The sequence below is a fragment of the Anser anser genome (genome assembly GCF_964211835.1).
Source record: "Anser anser genome assembly, chromosome: 1".
NCBI classification, from domain to species: domain Eukaryota; kingdom Metazoa; phylum Chordata; class Aves; order Anseriformes; family Anatidae; genus Anser; species Anser anser.
Genome location: NC_139720.1, coordinates 45,296,791 through 45,317,413, shown reverse-complemented (window position 1 = coordinate 45,317,413; position 20,623 = coordinate 45,296,791). Strand labels below are relative to the sequence as shown.

The 20,623-nt window shown below is 41.7% G+C and overlaps 2 protein-coding genes across 3 annotated transcripts; both read left to right on the top strand.

Annotated features, from left to right (window-relative positions):
* Window positions 1–1,097: 1,097 nt before the first annotated feature.
* Window positions 1,098–5,088, top strand: SMCO3 (single-pass membrane protein with coiled-coil domains 3). Of its 2 annotated transcripts, none has more exons than XM_083821190.1 (2): window positions 1,098–1,390; window positions 3,351–5,088. In XM_083821190.1, the coding sequence occupies exon 2, from the start codon at window positions 3,365–3,367 to the stop codon at window positions 4,040–4,042; it is 678 nt and encodes a 225-aa protein (XP_083677316.1). In that variant the 5' UTR covers window positions 1,098–1,390; window positions 3,351–3,364; the 3' UTR covers window positions 4,043–5,088. The 2 variants fall into 2 exon arrangements, with proteins under 2 accessions (XP_083677316.1, XP_083677315.1); XM_083821189.1 differs by having other exon boundaries at window positions 1,120–1,390; window positions 3,348–5,085.
* Window positions 5,089–7,621: 2,533 nt separating this feature from the next.
* Window positions 7,622–18,894, top strand: WBP11 (WW domain binding protein 11). Its single transcript, XM_083821186.1, has 12 exons — window positions 7,622–7,762; window positions 9,338–9,439; window positions 10,319–10,350; window positions 10,922–11,015; window positions 11,392–11,588; window positions 12,432–12,565; window positions 13,226–13,425; window positions 14,158–14,352; window positions 14,986–15,087; window positions 15,985–16,293; window positions 16,900–17,082; window positions 17,796–18,894. Exons 2-12 carry the CDS (start codon window positions 9,376–9,378, stop codon window positions 18,227–18,229), a joined length of 1,944 nt encoding a protein of 647 aa, XP_083677312.1. The 5' UTR covers window positions 7,622–7,762; window positions 9,338–9,375; the 3' UTR covers window positions 18,230–18,894.
* Window positions 18,895–20,623: the final 1,729 nt, after the last annotated feature.

Below are 20,623 nucleotides of genomic sequence, written 5' to 3'. Positions count from 1 at the left end.
CAGTATCCACTGTTGTTCACCCAGAGCTGTCTCTGGGACTCCACATCTTCTTCCACTCTCAGAGCACCAGAGGAAAGAACCTGGGAAATTGCAGCAAAGAAGGGTGAGAGACACTTCAGATGAAGTCCTTTCCCCAGACTTCATATAGATATGAAACAACAGCTATTTATCTTCCTTGAAGAGCTGGAGTAAAGCAGGAACAAAACTGCTTGTCTATTGTTTAAAAGATTTTCATGTTCCAAAGGATAGATAGAGACTCAAAAGAGAATTTGCACCCACTGCTAACCTTGAGAATCTAAAATTGGCTTCCAGACTACAGAATGTGTCACTGGCAGTTGCCAGCCCGATGAATTCATTTCAGTCCTATATTTGAAGAAATATTTCAGGACTACATGACATTCTCAGTCAATAACAGGAGTCACAGATGGGAAAAAGCTGTGACCAACTAACTGACCATTGCAGACATGTAATAGTTGTAGTGAAATGATTACTGTTCTCTCATAGCTCATCTTCACATGTCTACAGCTCTGAAAACAAGTGGGGTTTGGTACTCTGTCTCTGAGTTGAATACAATAGCTCATTTTTCATGGGAAAAGAAGCCGGCAGTTGCAGATTACTTGTTTTATGCTTGATCTTGCACTTTCATCTGAGAACCACTCTCTCCTGAGGAGGCAACACTGGCAACCAGATGCTAGTGGGCAGCAGGTCCATCTCTTGAAGGATCAGAGCTTGGAAGATGTCTAGCCTGGATGAATGTAGAAGTACAAGGTTTTTTTTGCTGGGACACACAAAGCCTGTACCGATTTCACTGTCAGTGCTATTTTTCTATTTACGTGGGACTGTTCAACTTTTCTTCCATAATTCACAGGTGTACAAAACCAGTCATGGCAACAATTCATTATTTCAAAAACAGAAATAAAGATTTATAAATCCCTATATGAAACCAAATCTTGTACCTATATGAATAAAAAGTGCTTCCCAACATGTTTTATATCCTGAGAACAGCAAGTAATACCTTCCCCTTTCAGCCCTGGCTGTAGGTACTTGTGATGGTACCTCTCTCATAGGCAGACATATTCATGCTGTACCTGTCCTCTTCAGGAACAGACAGCCTTAGGAGGAAAATAACAATTTTGAACTAGCATCAAATAAACTGTGTTAAAATTGGAAGAAAGGGGAAACGAGGAAGAAAATGAGAAAAATCAGGGTAAACATCACATAATAAAATTAACGACAAGCAGGCAGGCAACAGGACCCAGCTGAAGCCCAGCTCTGGATTCCTAACTCATCAGATGCTGCTGGAAACCACCAGAGGAACACAGGGGAAAGAGGATGAGATCACTGTCCTGTACACATTCATCTGATTGCAGGAGCACTCAGGCAAAAACAGGTAGGCAGTCTAAATGTTTAACTAGAAAATCCTCTGGGAAAAATCTCTGTGGAGCTCGAGAAATAGGCAGAAATACAGAAATATATCTGGCCTGCCTAACTCTAGAGAACAACTGTAAAAATTGGCAAAAGTGTTAATGTGAAGAGTAAGAGGCAGTTTTAGGTTTAAAGGACATGAAATGAACAGCAGTCATAGGAAGCTGAAAGAATGGTTCATACAGAATAGATACATGCTCTAAGACTCCTCCACAGCTTTCTTGTATGTAAAATGTTCATCGATGTGCTGTTCCTTTTGGAACATTTTTTTCTTCTCAATTTCTGCAAATGAGCATAAACAAATGGCCTTTCAACAAAACATCACCGGAGTGGAAAGGATTAATCTAACACTGAGTCAGAGAGCAAGCCGCCAACATCCCAGAGGCAGAGCTGATATGAAATCATACTGTCAGGGTTTTATGTTTCCTGAAAATCACAAACTTTTACTGTATATGAACTTTGCTTCCTCCAGCTTGAAGAAAGATGAGTTAAAGAGTTTATTCTCTTAACAGAGATACAAGGTAAGCAGCTGAAAGAAATGTACACTGCTGTGCAAAAGAATGTGGAAAAAAATATCCCTTCAGACTGGTTTGTATTTCAAAGCTGAGACTAAAAGCCATCTAGAGGACTGCTGAAATCATTCTGTGTTTCTACAGTGATTTTGCTGGGGAGGGTGTGCTTAGTGAAATACAGCTGGGTCAGTGCCAGTTGATTTGCAGTTAGCAGATAATGCAAGAACTCCAGAGGACCAAAATGACATGAATGTATCTTTTAAGAAAAAAAATCTAGCTAGTCTCCTACACACAACTATTTGTACCTATAGCTGTGGTGTGTAGGCACCAAGAGCAAGAAAGGACTTATCCTGGAAAAATGAAAAGTAATGCATGAAGGTGGCCCAGATTTGCAATAAAAGGGTTGAGAAAATGAAAGTACCAAGAAACCAGTCATCCTACTCTTTCATAGTCTGCCCCCGGTGCAACGTAAGATGCATGCATCTAAGTCAAAATCATGATAAAGAATTTTTACTTTGCAGCTGGTGATGGGTTAAGAGAAGGTGGCACAGAGTTGATTATAGAAGCTTAGAGATGAGAAGTAACTCCACAATCACTGGTAACTCAGTCACTTTGGACTCTGTATGTTGTCAGGCAGGTAATGCTTGACATTCACCAGTGAAAAAACAATGGGGATTCAATGACAGCATTAGAAAGGGATGTGATTAGGAATATTGAAGAAATAATCAATGAGGGAAAAGGGACTAAATATCAGGGAAGAAAACACAGTTGGAGCTGTGTGTAAGGTGAAATAGGTTAGGATGCTTTTGGGATAGACAATTTTGCTGTTCTCTTTGAATTCCCAAATGTGAGGTGATTAGTATGCACACAAAGTTCTTATATGGTAACATTTCCTCTTAAATGCAAGAAGTGGCTTTAAACACCCTTACGCTGATACAGACTGTGCCCACTCTACCAATCATCATAGTCATTTAAAAATTAGATGCCACTGACTGAAAAAAATAGGCTGATACAAAAGTGTCTCTGTAACAGGCCTTTCATTTCCACAGCTTATTTTAGACTTTGCTGACTAGATGAGCTTGTTCTGTTTTTTAGTGAACTAGTTCTGCTTCTACCATCTGCAGTTTCCTAGGTGAAGAAAGACCCATGCTCATTTTAACAATATGCTAATTACATATTTGTTAGCTGTTTTTGTTGCTCTCATGTCTCATAAGGTCCTTTTGCAATCATTTGGCTAATGATATGAATCAACGTTTAAGATTTCTAGATTTACAAGCTATGTTTTGGGATTTGATTTGCTGAGTATAAAAAGAATCAGTGAGGCAGGGACAAAGCAGCTTACATTTCACTGCTTTTTAAGGGCTGGGATTATGGATGTAAACAGTGAGAACTTTCTTTGATCTCTTGAAGTAGTTTATTTCTGAAGAATGGCGCTGAGTGACCTCCTTTATCCAGATAACCCGAAGAGACGACAAGAATTGATCCATCTGCACCAGGAATTGCTTGACTGCATGTCCATGAATTTCCACGCAACAAATGAGCTGGCTGGAGTTCTGAACGCACACCTGGGATGTACTATTAGCCACATCAAGATGAGAGAGAGCAGCACGGTCAAGGAAAACTGTGACATTATCATTCAAGCGATGAGTGAGATTCAGCGTCAGGTACAGAAGATTGATAGTGACATGAAGGAGAAGCTAGAGCCTGTGCTATACCAGAAGCTGTATGACATCAAAGAGCCTGAGCTGGAGAAAATTGCAATAGCCCATCGAGTTTTTTCCATCATTCTTGGAGAAGCAACTTCAACAGCTGGGATGGTAGCTATCAAACTAATTGGCTCCAACCTTATAACTCTCACTGTTAGCAAACTCGTCAGCCTCCTTGCACAGATCGGGGCATCCGTTCTCGGGGGAATCAGCATCACCATTCTTGGGCTCGGCATTGAAATGATCCTCCATGCCATTCTGGGAGCTGTGGAGAGGAATCAGCTTCTGGCTGCTGTGAGAAGCTATGAGGAGCACCTGGCTGAGTTTAAAGAAGCCTCAGAAAAATACCAGCGTGCCATACATGAAGTGACTTCTTCGGTCAGACACCAGGTTCAGTGAATGAAGTCGATGTTCTCTTTCCTGCTGTAACAACAACTGCAGCAGCTACTTCTGCAGATTTTTTTTTTTGTTTCATTATGGTAGATGAAATTTGGATTTTTTTTTTCTTATTAGTGGCAGCAGAGCAAAAAATGTGTCAGATCAGAGAACTGGCACAGAAATATGTTAATAGTAAACTGGCTTAAAGGTGTTCCTGGGAGGCAACAGTTTAAATACTTGGCACCTTTTCAGCTGTTTTCCAGAATGCATTGTAGATAACCTTGAAATGTTATTAGTAGTGGTGACAATAATATTCACTGCTGGAACAGTAGTGGAGAGAAGGTGTGATTTTTCTCTTACCGAGTTTCTTTGTCAAAATGACATCATGATAGGAGAAAATTATTTCAACAAAGCATTCCATATCATCATCTAGATGGTTCATCAGAACACGTGTAGTTGCTAAACTCTCTTAGTGTGGATTTGTTCTAAATCTGATAGGCTCAATTCCCTGTTCATAGAAGCGATTACAAGGACTAGCTGAAGCACATTTATCTGCTATTTCCTGTCCCATTCCTGCCTGAGGAGCCAGCCAGAGATCTTTAAATAAAATCTAATGCCAGCAGATTAACAGATAGGAAAATCATGGGCCTACAGCCAAACACACACAACCTTGCCCCACGGCTGAGGGAAACCAGCTGTAGAGCAGCAGGCGTGTCTGACTGTGAGCGACCACTCATGCTCAGTATTGCCCTGCTCCTGCTCATCCACAGGTGAACATTTCTGTGCACAGCTGCTGCTCTGTTTATTGACATGGCACTATGCACTTAAACAAGGGTTTGTAGGATTACAGCCCTATTAATGTGCTGAATTTGTTTTCTAGTTCTTTACAAGCCACCAATGCGGGACTGCCAAGAACATGCACAGATTCTTCATTTCACAAAGTGCTACCAAATGTCCTTATTTTGCAGATTTTAAAAACAAAGCTAGAAGAACATGATTTGCTGTCAAGCTCTGATTTGCTGTGGTTTGCCTTTTTTTTGCTTTGATCTTTGAAGAAAAAAAAGAATTAATAAAAATATATCTATTTTAAGAGCTCTCTTTCCTGTACTTATTTTTTTGTTGTCACAAAGATCAATCTCAAACCAAATCATGAAAAAGATTAAAATCTTCATTATACATGCAGTTTATCAATTCCTGTTTATCTCCATGATAGATTAATCTAGTAAAATTATAGTCAGTAGAATGTATAGATCCATTTAGTACCAGCTCCTCCCATATTAGAAGCATATTCAAATTCATACATACTTGTTAATATTCAATATTATATGTTTATTTTAATAGCTAGACCGTGCCTGTGAAAATAGAGATGTGTGAAATTACATCAAAGAAGTTCTCCATTCCATCGTCTTCTTAACTATCCCCCCCCACCCCCCGCCAGCCTCCTACTATCCCAATCTTAAATCATTATCTTCCGACTCCTTTTTCTTTTGCGTTCATCTGCATGGAAGCCACTAGATGGCAATGGGAATGCAGCTCTGACAGCCACCAGGGAAAAAGCCCAGGGCTTGGGAGCTTAGGTGGCTGAGAGGCCACGGCTGGAATGAAAAACCAGGACCAGCAGAAGCCGCAGACTGGGTGATGTGGGTCAGGAGAGGGAATTCGGAGGAGACAAAAAGCATTTCCTTACTTAGACAAAAGGTTTGTGGTGACATGGTGACCTGAAACATCTAGTTTCTGTAAGACATGACTTCTCCCTGCTCCTGACCCACATGGCACTCAGTTTAGGGGTATTTTTTTAGAGGCAAGAGATCAGCAGAAGAAGCAATACTTTGAGTGTTGGAGAGGCAGGAGTTCCTGGCTCCTGTTCACTTTCTATGTGCAAATGTACATTCTAATTTAGGAAGAAAAAGCACGAACTCAGTACATATCTGTGAGATTGCTAATCACTGCTGTAGGAGAATAGTGGAGTCAAATGAAAACCAATCTATTGTACTTTTCAGGCATTTTGAAAACAAATTCTAAGCAGTATCGGGGAAGAAGGACATGGAATGAAGATCATAAATCCACACAATTTGTATTTACCTTTTGATGGATCTTTGTTCCTGGTGGTCTTAAAAGAAAGACATCTTCCCTGCAAAAGCAGGTGTGTAAGGTGTTATGTCCATGAGATATTGGAAGATGTTGGAGGTGCTGGAGGCTGATGGTCTGCAGCCTTTTCTGCTTATGAGGTAGAAGGCCGGAATCCTGAGAGAGGTGGGGCAGCCACCCATGACCTCACAGAAGGGTGTGTATGGCACCTTCCAGCCCCAGGAGGCAGTGTTGAGGTGAAAAAAAACCACACTGATCTCCTTAAGACCTTCCCAAACTCTTTCCCCCAATTCCAGCAATAAGAAGACCATGGGATTTGCTTGTGTTGCTGACAGTTGTGTTTTTCTTTTTACTAGTTGTTCTTGAACTCGGTGCAGCATGCATTCAGCTGGCTAAATGCGAGAGACCAGCAGGGCAGAAGGAGTTTACCTCTCTGCTTCTGCTAGGTAACTGAAACACTGTCCCTCCAAATAGGATATACTTGCCTGCTTTTCCTAGCCCTCTGATCAGTCTTACACTTGATCTTCCACGGGTATCATTACCAGTCTGAGGCCAGGCTGCTGCCTCTTCTCTAGACTCCTGGTGCTACCCCCTTGGAGTGACAGAAGTATATGGCAAGTGAGAAGCATGAGGGGACTATCATACTCCACGTCAGCTCCGAGTCAGCAGTCACTCCTGGGAGAAGGCAGCTCCAGCTGCTGCAGTAACACTTTGCCCACCGAGCCCAGTATGGTGATGAGAAACCCAGCCCCCGTGAGGAGCGGGCAGCCCGCAAGGCCTGAGCAATGTCCCCCTCCAGTGATACAGTGATACTGTACAGTCCCATCACACCTCCTTATGCATTTCCCCTCTGCTCTGTCTGTTGTTTTGAACAAAGATTAAGAATTGAAACTATATTAACGTGTGTGTTTTAGATAAGAACAACTCCAACAAAGAAACTGTAGAACAGGCAAAATGGGTCTAAGTTGGTCCCAAACCCGTGTAGAAACACTGGATTGTTGCAACCAAAATCTGTCCTGCAACAAATTCCTCTCTGTAGCAAGACCAAAATAAAAGAGCAGGCCGAAGAGGCACAAGGTACTCCGCTGCCTGCACGCGTGGTGAGCAAGAAGTCTGAGGTGCTGAGAGCTCTTAAAACCCTGGCTCTGAAAATGCTCCTGGCCTGACCGTCTGTCAACTTGGACGTTGTGTAGCTTGTGACTGATGTTGGTGTTAACGTGTTGCAGTTCATAGCCTGGCTTTCATCCGCCTGCAATGATAAAGTTCCAAGTTTGCCCCCTCCCTATCCAGCACAGCACAAGGGGATGCCCCACGTATCTTCATTGTGGTGTTGGTGCGGGCTCTGACAGGGGAGCGCTGCTGAGGCGCTGGTCCCCGGGGGGAGCAGGGGCCCCGCCCCTAACGGCCGCCAGCCCCGCCCCTGCTCCTCCCGGCCCGACCATAGAGGAGCGGGACCATAGAGTCGCGGCGGGCGCGCCGCAGTCCCCATTTGCGGAGCGCGGCGCGTTGCGACAGCCGTGCTTTACGGCGGCGCCCCACTCCGTCCCGGTCCAAGATGGCGGCGGGGCCGCGGCGGCGGCGGGGAGCGCTGCGGCTGTAGGGGCCGCTGCGGCGGGGGGAGCCCGGCCCGGCCCGGCCCGGCCCGGCCCGGGGGTGAGAGGAGCGGGACGGGACCGGACTGGGAGCGGAGGGGAGCGGGCTTTTTGCGCTGCTTTCTGTCGGGGGAGGAGGGGAGGCCTTCGTGTGCCTCATGGGAGGCTTTCTGCCTCGCTCCCCAGCGGCCATAAAATCATAAATGGGGTTCTCTGTTTTTTTTTTTCTTTTTTTTTTTTCCCTTCTCATCCTTTCGTGTTGAAGCTTTGTGCCCTAAAAGGGTTTGGGATGGAGATCTGAGGAGCTTTCTCTTTACCCTTGAAATGTTAGGTGTCTTGGGGGGTGTGAGGTACAAATGTAAATCCTAGCTCTGGTTCCCCTCTAAAGAAATAATAACATCTATAAAATGATAAAATTATTATAAAATCGATGTAGTCTGATAAGAAGGAAGTATGTTATTGGTGTTCCCAAGCCATGGGGTGCTTTAGTTACCAGCAGGCCAGCTATGAGAATAATTTGGTGATGTGAGGCATGAGCAGGTCTCCGTAGTTCTGTACTGGTCAAACATTGAATGTGGTCAGTTCCTGGAGCTTCCTAGGAAGGCTTTCCATGAGGCGTTAATGCACTGAATGACACTTGGGCTTAAATTTATTTTTAAGAGGGGAGGTACTTCAACAATTTGTAAGTGACATCTTCTGCATTCTGGGAAGAAGGATGTGTTTGGTGACTTCGGTGAGGCTGTAGGGAACTTTAGATTGAACTTACAAAGCTTTTGTTAGGACTCTGCTGGGTTGCGTGCAGGATGGCGCCAAAAGCTGCACTCCATCAGGTCCTGAATTTTAGAGGTTGCTTCAGATTTCGGTGTAGAACCTGCATGTTTGTTTGCTTTTTCCTTAGAGTGGTGGGTTGCAAGGGGTACGAAAGAGGGGGACAAATTAAAGTTGTGAGAAAGGCAATGTCCCTGACTGTAGTTTAACCGTTACTGAAGTTGTCTGTAAGGTAAAGAACTTCTAAAGGTCTTCTAAAGACAGGAAATAACTCTTCTCAGAATAAATTTCTTTCTTTGGTCATTGTAATGCAGCTTGAAACAGTACTGATGGAGGTAGCATAAGGGCAGCGGCATGGCAGCGGTCTGTGAGGAGCAGAAAAAGGCAGGAATGTGTGCAGAGGACTTTCTGGTGGATATGGTGGTTGCTGGGGAGAGATCAAGGGCAGCTTAGAAGTCTGAGGGAAGAAGAATTTGTGGGAAACATTTGAAATGGAGAGCTCTTACGGGAGTAAATGAAAAGCTAGAACAACTCTGATATGCAGGTGCTTGTTTGAACTTCCCCTGCCCCCTTCCATACCGTAAGCAAGAAGGTTCTAGGTTTAAGTCTGGAGTGAATACCAAACTGACTAGTTTAAAGTAGGTACTTGGTTAAGTAAGTACATAGCTAAGTAGTGGCACTTTGTTAAAAATAGGATGGTTTTGATGTGAATGTCTGAACTTAAGTAGGATTTGAAGATCTCACAATACTTGAGGGTTTTTTCTTTTTTTTCTTTTTTTGTATCAGCCTACTGATACAGGGAGGAGGAGGAGTAAGTGTACTCATACCGCTCGTGTGCAGGACCTGAAACTGAGGTTATCTTTTCCAGATCTTTTTTATTTTTGAGACAGAAGAAAAACAGACAAAATGGGGCGGAGATCCACGTCATCCACCAAGAGTGGGAAATTCATGAATCCCACGGATCAGGCCCGTAAGTATGCATAAAAGCTGAGCAGAGGGGAATGGGAGTGATGGGGAGTGAATCTGTGTCTCGGGAAACAGATAAAAAGCTTTCTCTGAGGATAAGATTGTCACTTGGCAATGAGGACTGAGTTTCCTGAGCTTGAAAAATATTATCTCAGTTTTGTCTGGTGTAAGGACTTCCTGAGAAGGCTGCTTGCTTGCATACTGTGGCTGCTCTGCAGTATTTATTTTAGTTTTTACTGTAGTTATCAGTACTATGGGGTCTCTGTACTTAATTGTTGGCTAAGCTGCTTCTTGGGGTGCAGTTTGTCTGAGGCTAGAATTTGAGGAACGTGTCAAATTTAGCAAATGCTGTGGTTACGTGAGAGAGTTGTCCAACCCCGTCTTACCTTTTTGTGACATCCCAGATGGTATCAGTGCTAAACAGATACAGAAAACCCAGACTTCCACTGTGAATATGCTTTATTTCAGATGGGTATTCCAAACCTACATATTTTTAAAGTGCATTGTTGCTCATTGGCACTACATTTCAGTGGCAATCCTTTCACGATTGCGTGCATTGCTATGATTTCTGTTGTCTTTTATTCCTTTCTGTATAAAATACCCCAGCTTCTGGAGGGGTGGAGAAATGCTGTAGTTCCTTTTCCTTCTGTATAACACACATAACATCGACATCTATTTCTAGATTTGAAATCCATTTCGTATATGAAATAGAAATGTATTTCACGCCGTGTTTTTCTGTCAATGGGAAGATGACCTTAAAAGTTGCATTTTTTGTAAAATGAATGAACTGTTGAGAAAAATCACTACTCCTGATGAAGGAGAGGTTGTTCATGGATTCGATCCTCTTGAGTTATTTTCTCCTCCTTTTTTTCACCCTCTCTAGGGAAGGAAGCCCGGAAGAGAGAACTAAAGAAGGTAAAGAGACCAGAAACATTCACTTGTCATTCCCTGTGCTGTGCGTTGTGTTTGTGATTGTAATGAGCCGTGGCAGATGAATGGACTACCGATGTTTCAATTGATTTTGTAAGATTTAGTTTGGAAAATACTGTCCAAGTCAGTGGTTTAAGAAAACACAGACATCTGGGTTTGAGCAGCCATATCTTGTCATCTACTATACTTTTGAACTTTTGATGATTATAGCTTTCCAAAGCATTGTTGTAAGTATTTGGGAATTTAAAAACAAAAAACAACATGAAAAAAAATCACAAAAACTGCACAAACTTTTATATTTGTTAGCATGATTTATTATGTGTCTTAATTGGAGTGAAAGGATTATAGTAGCATTTATAAGTAGTGAGGTAGTGGAATTAAAACTCCTGTACATTTTAAATACCTTTGCTGCTGACTTGTGCTGTGGATAGTATTTACAAGGCATTTTGAGGTGCCTTTTTCTGCAGGCTGGGAATATTGAGAGAGTAATTGGTACAAAGATTGTCCCTTTTTCCTGTGACACTTTTCTGATCTCCTTGATCTTTGATCGTCTTAGAACAAAAAGCAACGAATGATGGTACGAGCAGCTGTACTGAAGATGAAAGATCCAAAGCAGATCATCCGGGACATGGAAAAATTGGATGAAATGGGTGAGTGAGAGGTACCAGGTGTTGGACTTAGGCAGTGGTTTATATAAACACAAAACATAGTTTAAGGGTTGACTGGGAGGCTAAAATAGAATAACCTTATTTTTTTTCCCCCATTAGAATGGGAAATTCTGTGAATAATCAGAAATTGTTTATGTTATTAAATAGATTTCTTCAAAGTGTGTTTTTTTTTCTTTTTGAGAAGATGGCTGGCATAAGCACTGAGTAAAGGATATGACAGTGACTTAGAGTCTCAAGGCTGAGGAACTCATGAAAATAGGAACTGGAGATGTTTTTCTTTGAAGTTGTTTCATTAGTTACAGCTGCAGAGTAGAGTAACTCTAGGAATTTTTGGTTTGTTTCTGCTGTCTTGGGTTAGAATTTAACCCAGTACAGCAGCCACAGCTTAATGAAAAAGTGCTAAAGGATAAACGTAAAAAGCTCCGTGAGACTTTCGAGCGTATCTTGCGGCTTTATGAGAAGGAGAATCCTGACATCTATAAAGAACTGCGCAAGTTGGAAGTGGAGTATGAGCAGAAAAGATCACAACTCAGCCAGTATTTTGATGCTGTCAAGGTAATACTTGTGATACTTCAGGTTTGTAACTGTGGTAGTGTATCCTTTGTCCACTCTTATGTGCAACAGTTAAAAAATGCAGGATCTTTATAAGAGACCAGTATATATACCTTATGTGGGCCATATTAAGCACTTGTACTAAGTGTTTAATGTGCTGTGTCTCCAGTTACAGCATTTCAGTGAAGACAGCATGGGGGATGTCAAGTCTGTATTTGTTTCTGATGTGTTGATTTCATTTAACAATAAATTACAGGGAAAAGGGAAACTTAAGTTGCAAAACAATATCAGAATCTGTTCTCTGTATTAAGGGGGGAGAGCTTGTGAGTGTGCAGTAGATAATTCTGTGAATTTCTGTTAAATCTGGTGCTGGAAATAGTGAGCATCTTTTGGCATTCGCGTAAAGAGCTTTCTTTGAAATTCTTCCCAGCTGTATTGTAGAACATAATGTTGCACAGGTGCAAGTATCTAAGATTTTCTTTCCTTAGAACATGCAGTGCCTGTGATTTGTGCCTTCAGGATACTTGAGAGATGCGGGCATACTTGTCTGCAGCCATGTTGCTTTGAGGACAGAAGGTCTAAAGGGGGATGGAGATTTAACTGGGGTTTGCCTGAAAGACTAAAGCCTTTCATGGCTGCATCTCTTGTTTGGTTTTATATTGAAGACTTACTGTTGACTACTGCAAAGCAGCATGCCGTCATAACGGACCTTTGGCAAATGATGGCAGTTCCCTTGTGTTGCAGACCTCTGAAAGGTAATGAGGCCGTGCAGTAGCTTCTGTGGAATTAACTCATTCTCTCTCTCTCTCTTTCTCCCCACCCCCCTCTTTTTCCTTTTTCCCTCAGAATGCTCAGCATGTTGAAGTAGAAACTATCCCGTTACCAGATATGCCACATGCTCCTTCCAACATCCTCATACAGGACATTCCCCTTCCTGGGGCCCAGCCACCTTCTATCCTCAAGAAGACATCAGCCTATGGGTAAGAAGAAAAATAAAACTTGGAGGGGAAATAATAAGGGTTCCTGTTTTAGTGGGGAAGAGCTGGGTAGAAACAGAGGTAATACTAAGCAGCAAAAACTGGGGATTCTGTGGGAGTGATTTAAACAATATTTTTTTTTTTTTAGTGAAAGACCTTAATATTTCCCTACTATAACAGTTTTTGTTTAAACTGGTTTATGAGTAATATACTGTACCTTCTAGCACTTGTCTTTCTGTTTATCAGCGAAACTTAAAGCCCTGCTGCTTTGTTCTAACATAAATGCCCCTTAAACTGTCATACAGGTATTTTTCTGTCTTGCTAGCGTATTCAGTTTAAACTCCTAGTTTACTTGTGTATCTGGTTCTCGTTCTAATACTAGTTCATTCTCTTTCTTTCTGAATAGTCTTCTATTTTCACCAGTGTGTTGGTTAGTTCATTGTATTTCTGTGGTTGGATTCAATACTTGCTTTATTTGTCTTCTTTGGTTGCCTTCTGAGAAGCTTTCTCTTTTTGTCTGATTTTAAGCAATCATGTCTTTGAGGTTGTAAACTCCTTGGGGCACAACTGTACTTTTAAAACAGTCATGCTTCTTTATGGAAGTCTGCTGTGTAAACAACTTGTTTTTGTTTTTCTGGTTTTCATTTCCTGTCTTATTTGCAGACCACCAGTTCGATCCATTTCCATGCTTCCTCCTCCTGGTCTCGGTATTCCACGTTTACCTCCTGGCAGGAAGCCCCCTGGGCCTCCTCCGGGGCCACCCCCACCTCAAGTCCTACAGATGTATGGCCGGAAAGTGGGTTTCGCCTTAGAGATGGCTCCTCGAAGGCGAGAAGAAGAGATTTCTTACGGTTCTGAAACAGGTAAGGACTCTTCCATCTCTCTCTGAAAAGGTGTACTCTGGGCAATGTGGATGTTGACACTACTTGAAGAACTTGGTGATTTGCAATTCTGAGGTGATTCTGATATATTTTGTACTATCTGCAATTTAACAAAATTGGCTGTATTTTTAAGTGCTGTGACTTTTAATTACAGCTTTCAGATACTTTTCCATTATGTGGCATAGATTATTTTCCCATGTAGTCTTAACAAGGCTGAAATGTTGTTTTTTTAAAGAGATAGTATGTATATTCTCAGAGAAGTCTTCCTTTTTCTAAAAATGAAACATAAACCAAACAAAAACCCCCTTAAAAAAAAAAAAGTGAGGGGAATACTTTGACTAGGAGTACCTAGGTTCTCCTTTTTCATAAAATTGCTGTATCTGCCATAGAAAACTCCGTGAATGGTTAGATTAGTCCTATTGCATAGCAGAAAGGATTGAAATATTTCAAAGGGGAGGAAATTGTTGGATGGAAATGTACTTGTAGATAAGAATTGCCTTTACTTGTTTACTGTGCAAATTAATCAGCTATGAATAGGAAATCTTACAAATAGACTCTCTAAAATATTCTTTTAGAATGTGCTAAATAGTAAAGGATTGACAATATGTTCACTTGGTTGCCAGGAAGATTTTCCAAACTGTAGATATAAATATTCTGTCTTTCACACCAGTATATTTGGAGTTCATACATTTCCTAATACTTTGCTTCCTGCAGGACAGCGAGGGCATGATGATGATATGTCTAGTACCAGTGAGGATGAAGGCTATCCTGAGGATATGGATCAAGACAAGCACGATGAGAGTAGTGATGACAGTGACAGCGATAGGTCAGATGCAGACAGTGAAGGTGAGGACTTTCTTCATCGTGATAACGACAAGGAGAGAGAAGGTGGAGAAGAAAAGAAATCAGGTACGATGGGAAGTTCGAGGTTGGGCTTTTGAGTTTTCAGAAGAGAAACTTTACTTAACAGAGGTTTTCTGTTTTCCTTACAATGGGGTGGGGGGGAAGTAGTTGGCTTATCCAATTAACTCTGTTCTAACTGACTTAAATTCCAGCAGAAGAATCTTACTGATAAATGGATCAGAAGGAAACTATCTAGAAGTGAAGTGGAGAAGATGTGCAACGTACATCTCAGATTTAGCTGTTTATTAACAGTTGAGTTAGCTTAGTAAGGTTGTAAGCCATTTTTCACCTGAAGTATTGGAAAAAATACAAAAATTAAGCCTTAGTATACATATAATCACTGTTCAGTGACTTAAATGTTTGAGATATCCAAAAGCACTGGTAGTGTGAAATGTGGTTAATTTTTCTTGAATTTTTTTTAAAGGATTGCAATTGTTTGACAATATTAGGTTAGAAAAACTTAAGGCTAGGGAAGATTACTCTTAACTCTTATGTAGGAGCATTGTTACATTAGCATGATACATTATCCATACCAGGTAAAAGACTTCCGTGTGTCTGAAATATTCTTACGTATATATTTTTGTTTTCTCTCCCCCCACCTTTTCACCCTGTTTTTTGTTTATGCTTTGCTTTCCCCAGGCCATAGTGTACGGTTTGCAGACATGCCTGGGAAGTCACGAAAAAAGAAAAAGAACATGAAAGAACTGACTCCACTCCAGGCCATGATGTTACGTATGGCAGGTGGGTGATATAGATAAAGTGGAATTATACTGTCAGATTTCTGGTTAAGGTTTCTCTCGTGAGCTTGCTTGCTTGCTTTGTGCAATTTCTGTTTTATAGATGTAAATACATTACTGTCATAATGTTAAGATCTTCTAAGATTGTCGGCTGTGGAGCTGTGATTAGTGTTTTTTTTTAAGATTATTATTTTTATTTTAGTAATGTATGTTTTTAACATTGAGTTAAAATTAAAATAGCAACTTTTTTTATATATGTACTGGGATTTTTCCTTCCTTTATAAATCTTTGCTTAATTTTTAAACAATTGTTCAATGAAATATGAAGCTCTTAATGAAAAAAAGGTGATACTGCGTTCAGCCTGTAATCTACAAGGATTAATCTATCTACAATATCATTTTGGGGAAAGATATTAACCCATGGAATTGACTTTCTTTTCTTCTAGAAAGACACCTCAGTATCTTTGGGGGGGGGCTGGAGTTTCTTGCAAGTGAGAATTACGTCTGTTTTGGGGGCTAAATAAACCTTTTAAAATTAAAATAGATTTCTATCTCTCCCCACCCCCTTCCTTTTTTGAACTATTCATCTGATCGTAGGAAGTTATTCCATGTTCCTTCTGCCTTCCCTGCCCCTGCTCCAGACTCCCACAAACTGTAGATCAAATAGCTGCAGTTCAGGTTTGTTAGCAGAAGTTTCAGCTCCCACAGGAAAGCAGAGCTATCTAGAAATGCACTTGCTTTTTTTTTTTTTTAATATAATAACTGAACGTTATCAGTTTTCTTTCCTTTGAGGTGATTTTCTTAATTTTTGTTTTTCCCTTCTTATTTTGTGTGATCAAGTTTTTTTGCAATGTTCAAAGCTATTACCTGTGGACCAATTTTGTAAATACATCTGTTTCCAGGTCAGGAAATTCCAGAAGAAGGGAGAGAAGTGGAGGAATATTCAGAAGAGGAGGAGGAGGAGGAGGAAGACTCAGAGTCTGAAGAGACATCACAACAACAACAGCAGCAACACAGTGAGGAAGCTCTTGCAGAGACTGGGTCTTCTACTGCAACCTCGACGCAGCAGCAGCAACAGTCCTCACAGTCTGTTCCTCCAAACCAGATACAGGCACCTCCTATGCCTGGGCCACCTCCGCTAGGACCGCCTCCGGCCCCTCCACTGAGGCCCCCAGGACCACCCACTGGCCTTCCTCCTGGCCCTCCACCAGGTGAATATTTGACCTGCTCTGAAGGCTGCAGGCTCTCAGTTGTACAGACAGTGATCGGTTTGGGAGGTTTGGAGCTGCAGAGCATGTCGCACGTGAAGTAGCGAAGCCTAGCGTGGTAATTGCTGAGACCTGTGTGGTCTCTTCTATGGTCAGCGTATTGTTTTCTTCCCAGTGTCTTCCCCCACAGTTTCGTTTTGATATCTGCTAGAGGGGGAACCTTAAACCTCAAAACAGCTACTTTCAATAGAGAGAAATTACTTATTACTTTTCAGGCCAGAAGCACAGTCAAATGCTGGACTGAAAAGTATTTTCATTTCTAGCTGTTTAAATTCAGATAACCCTAGCTCAGTAGCTGTACCCAACTATTACTTCAATGCATGGGGAAGAGTCTTTCCCCAAGTTAGAGAAGACACTTATATTTGACTATAACCAAGAAACTTTCGCTCTACACCTCTTGTCTCTTTTTGAGACTTTTAGGTCTATTTAATCTGACAGCTGGTTGGTATGCAAACACCTTTCAAGCTCCTGTTGAGGATCATATTGGTTGATGGGATCATTCTTTTATCCATGAAATAAGTTGCTCTTCTCTTCTATGTATGTTTTCAGGAGCTCCTCCTTTCCTGAGACCTCCTGGTTTACCAGGTCTGCGTGGGCCTTTACCTCGACTTCTACCACCGGGTCCCCCACCTGGGCGACCACCTGGCCCTCCACCAGGCCCCCCGCCTGGTCTGCCCCCAGGCCCTCCTCCACGTGGGCCCCCTCCTCGCCTGCCACCTCCTGCTCCACCAGGTGAAGTACTCTGTTTGCTTCAGAGCCAAGTCTCTCCCTGCTTTATTTTCTCATTTTGCTTATAATCTTTGCTGTGGTGACCGATCCAGTATATCTAATTGAAGAAACAGATTCCTTTAGACTTAAAATAATGCCTTGCTACCGATTTCCCTTTGTTCCTGTACGTGTGGCTGAAAGCACACCTGTAAGTTTTTCCTGGTTTGCCCCTTGGCACCGTCTCTTTTATGGTGCAGTAACAAATAATTCCATACTGCTGCATATAGCTTGGTAGCAAGATATCTGTCATTAAAAAAAGGGAATTTCAGAGTTTAAACTTCTGTTGGCCTGTTTCTGAGTTGGAGATAGGGCGTGGTTTGTTTTTTTTTTTGCTGGCCATGTGCTTGTGATGCTGCTTTAAATTCCAGTGGAATAAATCATCAAAAAACTTAATTTTCAGATTACTTTGAAACTTGAAAGAGAGGAATACATGGGATCCTGTAGTTCTCAAAGTCGGAGGGGCACTTTTCTTGTCCTAATTCTTCTTCCTTCTACCTTCTTGGTGGGAACTAGCAATTGGTGCATGGTTAAATATTTCCCCTCCCTCCTTCTCTAAAGACAGTGCTACTCCCTTCTGTTGATGTTCCTTGGCTTTCTGAGCCCTTGCATTATTTTTATCCAGAGGCTTTAGAATTCCCAAGTGTGGAGCCAGCTCATGCTTTCTCTTTGTCTTACAGGAATCCCTCCTCCTCGCCCAGGCATGTTACGGCCACCTCTGGTGCCTCCGTTAGGACCTGCTCCACCTGGGCTTTTCCCCCCAGCTCCCATTCCAAATCCCGGGGTGCTGAGTGCCCCGCCCAGCTTGATTCAGCGCCCCAAGGCGGATGACACCAGTGCAGCCACCATCGAGAAGAAGGCTACGGCTACTATCAGTGCTAAGCCACAGATCACTAACCCCAAGGCAGAAATCACTCGCTTTGTGCCCACTGCCTTGCGAGTGCGCCGGGAGAATAAAGGGGCTCTGGCTGCCTCCCAGAGAAAACAGGATGATGAGCCTGCGCTCCCATTAACCAAAGCTGCCCCTAAGGCTGGATCGTCTGCCCCTATCTCTGTACAGACAAAGGATGATGTGTATGAAGCTTTCATGAAGGAAATGGAAGGTCTCCTGTGACCTGTCCTAGTCAGCTTTCCTGCCCTCTGAACACAGATCTGACCACCACGGAGGAAGAAGGAAAGGTCCTTCTGCAAGCAATGGAAGGGCTCGCATGACAGGGAATAGTTCCCTACCCACAGGTCAACTCGCCCAGTATGCTCTGAGTAGAGACTGCTGCAGATGAGGTGTGGCTAGGCACCTCCTTTCGGAGCTAGCATGTCTACTTGGTGGAAGGAAATTACAGTCAGTAAGGCGATGCTGCTTCCCTCGAGCCCTCCCCCTTCCTTAGAGGGAGGGAGTGGTACTCTGGGGAGGGGGGCATGGGAGTGGGAGGCACCTCCGCTCTGCATGAGTCCTTTCACGTCCTGAATGCTCTGGTGAGGGTAGTGGAACCGATTTTTAAGGAGCCAGACAAGTGTTAGCAGCATTTCATACACATGGTTGTCCAATTTTTATTTTCTGTACTGTTCTTTTCTGTAAATATTTTATAATCCTGTTTTTTTTTTAGTTGCAGTGAGATTGATCAATCATCTTTCTTCCGGGGTAGTCAGGGAGGTAATTTGCGTATACTGTACACTGGAATTTTGCACCCTGTCCCCTTTACAGTCCTCTTGATGGCTTTCATCGGCAGGGGAAACTTCATTTTGTCTTGTGAAAGACAATAAATGTTCAGTGTATCAAAATACTGGCTTCCTTGCGATATGTATAAATGTAGCATACAGATGGAAGGGGAGGAGGTTCTTTACTGGCGTTGGGGTACGATACAGGCATTCTGAACCTCAGGAAAGAAGAGCAATAGCTACATTATAAATAATACATACAATTAGGCTTCTATCGTCTACCAACAAAGGCCATAAGAAATGGTTTAGAAACTTTTGAATATATCAGGACTCATTTTTTTAAAAAAAAAAAAAAGGTTAAGTCTAATACTAGTAATTATAAAAGTTTATTTTATGTATTTGAAAGGCTAACTTCATATCAAATGTCAGATACCCACTGGATGTGTCTTGGACAGAATACTTCAAATAAAAATCGGTAAACAAGTCTAAGAGCTTGACAGATAATTTCACTTGTGTAAAATCTCTGGTTCCAAGTTCTGTGAAGTTAAGTTTTTATAGCTGCAGGTCTTTTTTTTAAAGGGCATTTTCATTTTCCATCTTAATTTTTTTTCTGATTTTGATTGAAATATTTATCTAGTTTCATTTTTTATGCTGACAGAGACAATATTCTAATAACCCTTACCACATGCAAGAAACAAATATTTGCAGTCTATTTCAAATGAGAATAAAATCTTGTGGGATCTTGAAGACAAAACTGTCTACAAGACATTGTAAAAAAGACTGGTGGAATAAGTTTGTGTGGGCAATAAGTCTTTCCCAAATGAATTTTGTCTGGAACACTGAATTTGAGTACAAGATTAGTGATTAACTATGTAGGTGTCTTTATCCTGCTTTTAAAACAACAACTACAAAGAGTTACTGTTAAAAGTATTATGTCGCATAAAAGCGGTTAGTAGAACTTTGTTTTCCTTGTGGAAGGGATTGCAGTGGGTGTCTTTAGTGCCTTAAGAATGAGTCCTCTAAGAATAAATCAATTTCCAGGTAAATATATCCAGACACTGGTGATTTTTTTCTTAGATTTCAATACAGAGAATTTACAATAATCGTAGGCTGCCAGACTACCAGATGGCTCAAACAATGCCTTTCATTGGCTATAAATCTCAGACTTAGCTGAATATTCAGTGTTTTGAGATTAAATCCATTTTAAGGAGACAAAATGGTTAATGACCCAAACTCACACTTTGATTTTATTTTCATGAGTTCTGGATACAATCTTTTTTTTGCAACAGTTTTCTTCCTGGTTCAGCGGTTAGTTACAATTGTGTCAACAGCATCTTAAACATCACTGGAAAAGATTTATGGGATATAATCTGTTTATTTATTTTAAATACTTGGATTTTTTTATTCTTTAGAGTGAAATATATGAGCAGTAATTTGGGGGGTAGGGGTATCATTGTGGTACTTCTGATGTTGGACTTAATAATACAATCATCCATCCAGCCCAGGAAAGAGCCTGAGAAGAGGAATTTGTTCTGGGGTAACGACCTCTGTCCCTGTCATTCAAGATCCAGAAAATCTCCCTAGCAGGCCTGTGATTACATCAGTTGCCTGCTGGAGTCATTCGATCCATTCCATTCCTTCACTTAAATCTGATTTATTTATTTACTTTTAACCTTTTTGTTTAGGGTTCCATTTGCCGTATTCTCACATAAGTGAGCCAACTCTTTTCTTCTGTAGAAACAGTGAACGTCTGCCTATTGCTCTAACTATCCTCTTCAGACATGGAAAAGGATTTGGATTTGCCAAACGTGTCAGCGGTCTCAAAAAGGGAAATTTCATGCACAAGGAATGT